Raw genomic sequence first — 8,253 nt, forward strand, 5'->3', positions numbered from 1 at the left:
TAACAAGCTTGAGCTCTTCTTTTTAGCTTCCTTTTTCTTCTACCTTTGAGCTCACCTCTCCTATACATGAGAATTCTTATGAATACTCTAAAAATATCACCAAATGATTCAAGTATGAAATTCAAGAAGGTTTACCTACTTGGATAGAATAGAAGTTGAATTACTGCTTGAATCCCATTAAAATCTTCACTACCATTAAAAGTGATGGAGAAAGGAAAGTGGAAGAGGAAAGTAGAGGAAGAAGATGAAGATAAGGATGAAAAAATGAAAATGAAATGGAACTCACGGGTAGTCTCTAGAATATCATTGATTTTTATGTGAAAATTATCAAATGGTACCTCAAGTGTCAAAATGGTACAACTCAATACCTCAACTTTATACTTTAGTGCAAGCAAGTCCTAATCCTTATACTTTGATCTTTTTGTTTCCTTCAAGTAAGTCCACTTCTTTTCCTTATTTCAGTTACATCCCATTCTACCCCACTCTGGACTCTAATGGCTCGAATCGGGTTTTGAATCAGCCCGACTCGACTCTAAGCAACGACTCGATTCAATAGAAAAATGGGACGTTACATTCTTTAAGCACAGACATGCTCTCTGGCACTGCTGGGGCGTGCTAGCATCTGAACCTCAGTTGAATTTATCTTGAACACAGCACGGGGTGCTCGATAACACGCCCAGGGTGTGCCAGGGTGTGCCAGTCTTTTTGCTTAGGTACACTCTTTCCTGCATTTTTGGCTAGTTTTTTTATAAAAAATGCTACAAAATTCCTCAAGATCAAGCGAGATGTGATTTAAGGAAGTTTTAAACAAAAATAAAAATAAAACTAACTAAAGTAATTAAAAATACTAAAATTCCTAATAAAAACTATATTAAAAAACTATAAAAATAATACCTACCATATATTTCCTCCTACTTTTTTTCGCCAAAAAGCATTATATTTAAATCTTTTCTTTTACGCATTTATAATCTAACTTGATAATAATTGATTCTAAAATAATCGATTTGATCTATCTCTATACATGTATTAAAATTTTTCGAAATTACACAAACTTTTTGATTGCTGGTTTTTCTCTCCTCCAATATAAAAAATCTAGTTCAAACCAACAAATTGATAATTCACTATACAATGCAAAAGAAAATATGAAGAAGTTCATACGTGGTTTTGGCAAAATTATGGTTCCAAGTGCAATTGTCATTTGAGGGTGTGCAGCTTGGAGTTGCTACATTAGCGAACGAATTCCGCTACGGATATCAGTTACTAGTGTAATTATGTTTTTGGTGGTTGTGTGTTTACAAGATGCTGTTTGAGAAGAACTGAAGAAGATGATGGAGCAGCAAGGCATGTTAGATGATCTTACTCATACCCTGCAATCTTCTCGTACATTGCATGTTCTGTTAGTTTTATGCGCAATTGTAAAGTTTTATCTATCAACGAAACTTGGAGTAAGAATTCTCAATTGTAACGTTTTATGTGCAATTTTATAACGTTTCATTCGATATAAATCTGAGCTAGCAATGAAAACATTCTTATACAAATCTTTTTCTGGAAGAAGTCTATAATGATTAACTCACACACTTAACACTTTAGAATTGCAAGTCTTTTATCAAGCTTGCTTTGAAATCTACCCTTCTTGCCCACAAACCTCTTATTATTTTCCCTTTCATTTACTTGTTTCTCTGAATCTGACAGGTAGTGTGGTGGTATTTCTGCAACTTCATGCATCCCCAAAAGATGACTTTGCATTATTTTTGAGAGAAGAGAACACGTTTGCATCCAATAAACTCTTGTTCCAATTGAAAAGATACTGCCATTACTTCTTAGAGAATTGATTTAACAAGCTAAAACGAATAAGAACATTTTACAGTTTCAAGCTACCCCTGATCAGGTTAAAGACATATTGTGCCTGCTAAAAAAGACAAGCATCTTGCTTTTTTAGAGTTTTAAGTGACAATGAGAGGTTAAATTAAAAAACTTTTTCACTAACAAGGACAAATATTTTAAGCAGAAATTACCTTTTTCTTTTCCCTGGCTTGTTCTGCAGTATTAGTGCAAGCATATTTACTTGCCCTCTCATTGCCATACCCTATTCATTTTTTGAAGGAAATTAATATTTGGACCGCACTCAGAAAGCTGCCTACGTACCCCCAATTTTTTTAATTAAAAAAGGAGGATCAGGTCCCCGTAGTTCTTATTCGTTCATACAAGTAAGATGGTAGGTGTTACATGTAAACTTGAGGTCCTTTTGCTTAATTCCTCTTCAGTTGAACTTCTTTCTTGACAGTTGCTGAAGTCCTTTTCTCTTCCAAATGTATTCTCCAGCTCCTTAGCCAAGTACTCACATATTCAAAAGGCCTGAATTTCACACCAAAAACAACAAATCATGTAATTACAATAATTTGATTGCTGTCTATATATTTTCTCTGATGCATATATCTAGATGTACCAGTTTGTTTGCTGCTGCTCAGATTTATTGGTAAAACATGAAACGTTTAATGTGTAACTTCTCAATCAATAACTCCTTAATTACCTCTTTTCTCCCAGAGCAGGCTGTTGCAAAATATACTGGATTGGCTGCCAAGAATTGTTGAAAGGAAATCCTCGAGAAGAAGATATTCACTGGGAACTGTGCTTTTGAGGAATTTGATGCTGTTGTTCCACCTGAATGTTTCCTGTACCTTGTTGAGGGTGATTTTACCAGAATTGGAGAATCTGCAATAAATTAAGAAGGCCAGGATGTTATTTATTGCAACAAAATGACAGCAATAGAAGGAAGCAGAATCTAGTAATTGTCATGAAGGGAATGATAACTGGTAAGACTAAGTAAGTGGCAATTTCAGTCTTATAATTGCTTCTGGAAAACATAGCATTTGTTGTGCAAAAAACAAAAGGAAATTGCAATGCCATTCTTGTGTTCTCTGATTACTATATGCAATATGTTACTGCATGCAATTGTTAAACAACAAACACAAAAATAAATAATTACAGCAAGTTTATGTGCTTTACCATGTTAAATCACAATTATGATCAGAACTAATATTCCGTTTTGAAGATGAATCAGAAAACATGACATAGATATGGTCTTCTATTCCATTTTCTGAGCAACTGGCATCACAATTTTGCATTTTTATTCTCTTTGACATTTTTTTCCCCTTCATTATAAGGTTAAGAATTTAACAAGCTAAAATGAATAAGAACATTTTACAGTTTCAAGCGACCCCTGATCAGATTAAAGCCATATGGTGCCTGATAAAAAAGACAAGCAAATATTGTCAATATAGAAGTTCAACTGCCTCTTTCTCTGTCTCTCTATATCCCCAAGCATTCCTAGCATCTTGCTTTTTAAAAGTTTTAAGTGACAATGAGAGGTTAAATTAAAACTACTTTTTCCCTAACAAGGACAAATATTTTAAGCAGAATTTACCTTTTTCTTTTCCGTAGCTTGTTCTGCAGTATTTTTGCGAGCATATTTACTTGCCCTCTCATTGCCATACTCTATTCATTTTTTGAAGGATATTAATATTTGGACCGCACTCGAAGGCTGCCTACGTACCTCCAATTTTTTTAATTGAAAAAGGAGGATCAGGTCCACGTAGTTCTTATTAGTTCATACAAGTAAGGTGGTAGGCGATAGATGTAAACTTGATGTCCTTTTGCTTAATTCCTCCTCAGTTGAACTTCTTTGCTTCTGCTAGTGTTGAGCAATGGCAGCCACCTTCTGATGATGATGAAATTTCTTGGCATGTTGAACCTTTGGCTTTGGCTTAGTAGGAGCTTTTGGCAAATCCATTAGGTCGATGATCTGAATCTGCTTCTCCCTTTTAACTGTATACAAAATTAATCATCAAAATCCATATGAAGAGGAAAATATGCACTGTAAAAAACAAATTAATAAAACAAATAGACAAAAATATATCTTACCTTTATCAGCTTCTTGATAATAAGAATGCAATTTTCTTTTTGTAGACTCTAACTTGCTACCATAAGAGGCCTTGTCAACTTCCACACTTGACTTCTTTTGCACTATGGGTTCTTTTTGTGTGGTTTTCTTATCTTCTTCACATTTTCTATGTCGCTTGTACAAAGATAATAGGCTCTTCAATTCTTTGCCTCTGCGTTCAACCATCACCGGCTTATCATCAGCTACTGTGAGAGAAAGTTTAATTAGTAACAGATAGAAAACGGAAATAAAGCAAAATTGAACAACATTTATTAATTTTACCTCCTTCAAAGAATTTCTCAGGTCGCAAATCAAACACGGTTTGAACCAAAGAAATTGTAAGGTCGTCCAAAGGAGGACAGGGGAGCCCAATTTCATAATCTTCATTTTCCATCACGTACACAGCAAGCAAAAATGGTGAGCACAAATGTAAGGAGGCCTAAGATTTTACCCTTCTCCTTCCTTGATGTATTCAAATGATAACAAACACGTAATATGCTTTCAATTACAGCTCCTGTCCCATTAACAAAATATTGTTCTTGGAGACGAATGGCAGGCTATACCTATACAGAAATTGTTTAAATCAGTAATTACTCAAAATTATAATACATGTGATTAGATTGAAATTTGAAACTGAATAAAAAAATACTCATGATTAGATTGAAATTAATGATCCCAAGAACAGAACAGGATAGAAAAAGAAATGTGGGTAAAAAATTAATGATAAAATATTCAGGAATTAAACCGAGAAATTGCATGTGAGTGAAATTAAAATTAAAGATTCCAAACATATTAGTTGCGATTGATTACCTTTACAGGATTAACATCATCAACAAAGTGAAAAGACAATCAAGAAGCGGAACATTCACCAGTTTATTTATATTATTATTGTTTTTTTTAAAAAAAAAATATGAATGGATCAATTTTATTTATGTATGTATTATTTATATTATTAATCGATCAATTTAAGTCTCAATTATGAGATTATCGAAATCATGGATTAATTAGGTGGTGATTTATCATTGACACCATCGTCTTTTCATCAAGAAAAACATGCACACATACATACATGAAAGAAAGATACATACATACATACATAATATCAATAATAGAGAAGAAGAAGAAGAAGAAGAAGAAGAAGCACCTTGTACTGGAGTGGAACACCAATGTTAGGGCCAATGCCTTTCTCGCCAGTACAAAGTGCTCTGAAATTCTCAGCAGTTTTAGGAACGACGTCGTTGTAAAGCTCTCGTTTGACCGCCTCGCAGTATTTTTGGGGTTTTTATCTGCTCGGTAATTCACTAATTTGGTCCTAAAAAAAAAAATTAAAACTTTTATCTATAAATATTAAATAGCTTAAAAAAATTTTTTTCTTTAATTTGGGCCTTTAATTTTAAAAAAATTTTCTTTTGGCTCGTTTTAGTTTTGGAGTCCGCCCCTGATTACAGTGTTTGAACTGTTTGAAAGGTGTAAATAATATAAGGTGTAAAATACAAGGTGTAAATAATAACTATATTTGGATTAAAAGATATATATATATTAACTCATACCAGAACTTTTTCGAAAAAAAAATTTATTTATGCCATTACGATGAGAATTAAAAAAATTTTATTTAATTAAGGAAACTTACATATGAAAATAGATTAGACAAGTCAACATCCGAGGACTTCAATATAATTAGGAGGACTTCAATATGAAAATCATGGACTAATTAGGTAGTGATTTATCATTGAAACAACCTAGAAAATTTATTTTAAAAATTTTCTATTTAAAAATTTAAATAATAAGTTTAACCAATGGGATAAAAGGACATTTTCATTTTTAAAAATAAATATATTTTACTTTGTGAATTTATTTGATAAATTTAATTCAAATACTATTTTATATGTAGAAACCAAACCTAAAAACTAAATCAAACCCAATAGAAACCTATAAATCAAAAGAAAAATTCAAGCAAAAACTCGGAATTAAGCGGCCCTGGATTAGACCAAACCAGCCCATAACCAATTAAGAGTGTTTAGAAGTGCAAAAATCCCCATTTTTGGTCCTAACTCCCTTTTCCACTTCCGGTTAACGCGACCCCAGCAGCTCTCCTCCCCACGGACTCATTTTTCCAGCGACACCGTCCGCAGTCTTGCCAGCGGATTTTTATGTTGGATTTAACACCCCTATAACATTGGAATTCTGCCAATTAGTAAATTAAAAGTGATAATGTAAAAATATGCTATGATTGAGAAATTAATTGAATGATGTGAATTTATGTGTCATGATTGAATATTTTATGAAATATATAGAATATTATGTTGTTTCTTCTATGATTTAAATTGTAGTATGTTGTATTATGATGATGTGGCAAAATAATATATAGAATATTATGTTGTGTAGTATTTTAAAGAAATTTATTTTTTAACATTATTATTGATAAATATTAATAAAATTTGAATAAATAACAGTAATGATATTAATGATATTTTTTCCAGTTTTTTTTAATAATGAATAAAAATTTTAATAGATAGAGAGAAGAAAAAACACTAGTACATTAAAAAAAATAGTATAATTGGTAATAGTATAACATTAAAATAAAAATTTTATTGACTGAGTCAGTCACTGTCAAGCTAATGTTTTTAACACCCCTATAATTTTAAGAGACAAATCGTATAATTGCTAAGCCAATTACCTTGTAATTGGTAGTTCAGAACAAGTGAGTAAGAATTAGTAAGAATTAGTACTTTTTGGGGCAAATTAGGTTGTTCAATAAGATGATACAAGTGAATCACAACTTTTAGTAGAAAGTAGCAAAATTATAAATTTCCTTTGTTTTTGCCTTTTACTCTTTTCTATGTTTTTGTGGAAAGAAATAATAATTTTTATAAAATAATAACATTATTTATAATAACTAATCTTATGATGCAATGTATTAGAGTTGATCCAAATATGATTAACCTTTTCTATAAGCCATGCATTGTATGTGGACCTTAATTCTCCAATTTTTGTTTATATTCTTAGTTATATTTTACATCAATAGGTTTTTAGATGATGTCACGTAAAATTTCCTCTAAACTCTTAAAACATTCTTATTCCTGTTATATTTCTTCTTATTTTGTCATAAAAAATACTGCAATAGTCCGGCCAGACCGGAGGTTATTTTGGAAATTTACTAGAAGTATGCCAATATGATACTTAAAACGTCCGGGACATCGCGAGGATCGTAGAACTGGTTCCGGAATAATTTTTGGAGGTCCGGAACTCCCGGAAAAGCCCCCGGATCGAAAAACTAGAAAGTCCGCCGACAGCGGCTGCGGCCACCCTTCACGGCAGCTCAGGCCGCCTGACCCGGCGGCCCAGGCTGCCTGTCAACGGCGGCTCCGGCTGCCTTCTCCGGCGGCCCAGGTCGCCGGCTCCTGGCGGCCCGAGTCGCCGAGCCCGGCGGCCCAGGTCGCCGGCTCCTGGCGGCCCGAGTCGCCGGGGGCCGCCGAAACAGTCCAATTTTGCCTATAAATTGGCCCCGAAGCCCTCAGTTTTACTCACTCAGTCTGTGTTGACGGACGCTCCTTCTCCCCTACGCTCCTTGCGATTCTTTACTGCTTTTCTGCATTTTAGTTTAGCTTTATTGCTTTCTTGCTTTGTTAAGTGGTCACTAAATTTGAATTGATTAATATTCCCTCAACGAGGAGTTTAACCTGGAGTTAAGAAGTGGCCGTCGATTAAATCAGGTACATGAATTAAACTCTGCCTATTTAATTTTAGCACTTCATGCATGCTTCTCTTCTACTCCTAATTCTACAACTGCATAAATGCATTCATATCATCATTAGGCAAGTAAATTGCCTCAATTAAATAAATTTAAGTTAAATGCCCGGTTAATTAATAATCGTGGTATTTAAGCCTAAATTCGATAATATTGGCTAAAAAGCCTAGTTAATCAATAACTATGGTGAAATCGCCTTTATTTCGAACAAATCCGGCTTAAGTCCAATTAATCAATAATTGTGGCTAAATAGCCTTAATTAAATGTGTTTTTCCTGGCAAGAAATTGCCTACATTGCAAATCGATTTATCACTTTTGGTAAACAAATTGCCTATAAGTGAGATTAATTTTTTTAGCGATCAATCGCTTAAATCAGTATTTTGGCTAGAAGCCTTCAAATAATCACTTTTAGCAGATAAATTGCCTCAAATCAATCAATTTTTGGCGACAATCGCCCAATTAACATTTTTTGGCAATAAATTGCCTAAATCAATATTTTGGCTTTAAAGCCTTAAAATAATCAATTTTGGCAACAATAAGCCCAATCAAACTCTTCTTTTTGGCA

General features: G+C 33.4%; 1 protein-coding gene across 3 annotated transcripts; it reads right to left on the reverse strand.

Annotated features, from left to right (window-relative positions):
* Window positions 1-1,787: 1,787 nt before the first annotated feature.
* Window positions 1,788-5,183, reverse strand: LOC149495574 (uncharacterized). Of its 3 annotated transcripts, none has more exons than XR_016321498.1 (6): window positions 5,085-5,163; window positions 4,223-4,503; window positions 3,922-4,112; window positions 3,425-3,825; window positions 2,531-2,712; window positions 1,788-2,355 (listed from the first exon to the last, which is right to left on the reverse strand). XR_016321498.1 is itself a non-coding variant. In XM_089723537.1 (6 exons), the coding sequence occupies exons 2-4, from the start codon at window positions 4,332-4,334 to the stop codon at window positions 3,692-3,694; spliced, it is 468 nt and encodes a 155-aa protein (XP_089579663.1). In that variant the 5' UTR covers window positions 4,335-4,503; window positions 5,085-5,183; the 3' UTR covers window positions 1,788-2,355; window positions 2,531-2,712; window positions 3,425-3,691. The 3 variants fall into 3 exon arrangements, 2 of the variants coding, with proteins under 2 accessions (XP_089579663.1, XP_089579662.1); XM_089723537.1 differs by having other exon boundaries at window positions 3,922-4,143; window positions 5,085-5,183; XM_089723536.1 differs by having other exon boundaries at window positions 3,922-4,146; window positions 5,085-5,183.
* Between the last annotated feature and the right edge of the window lie 3,070 nt (window positions 5,184-8,253).

Source organism: Jatropha curcas, chromosome 6 (genome assembly GCF_041381405.1).
Source record: "Jatropha curcas cultivar XTBG-Jc1 chromosome 6, XTBG_Jcur_1.0, whole genome shotgun sequence".
Taxonomy (NCBI): Eukaryota; Viridiplantae; Streptophyta; class Magnoliopsida; order Malpighiales; family Euphorbiaceae; genus Jatropha; species Jatropha curcas.

What these genes read in the sequence shown, in the direction of transcription:
- LOC149495574 (XM_089723536.1), bottom strand. Translation starts at nt 4,334, where the DNA reads ATGGAAAATGAAGATTATGAAATTGGGCTCCCCTGTCCTCCTTTGGAC. An exon ending in TGAGAAATTCTTTGAAGGAG is followed by an intron (nt 4,147 to 4,222) that starts GTAAAATTAATA and finishes TTTCTCTCACAG; the next exon opens with TAGCTGATGATAAGCCGGTG. An exon ending in TTATCAAGAAGCTGATAAAG is followed by an intron (nt 3,826 to 3,921) that starts GTAAGATATATT and finishes TTTTGTATACAG; the next exon opens with TTAAAAGGGAGAAGCAGATT.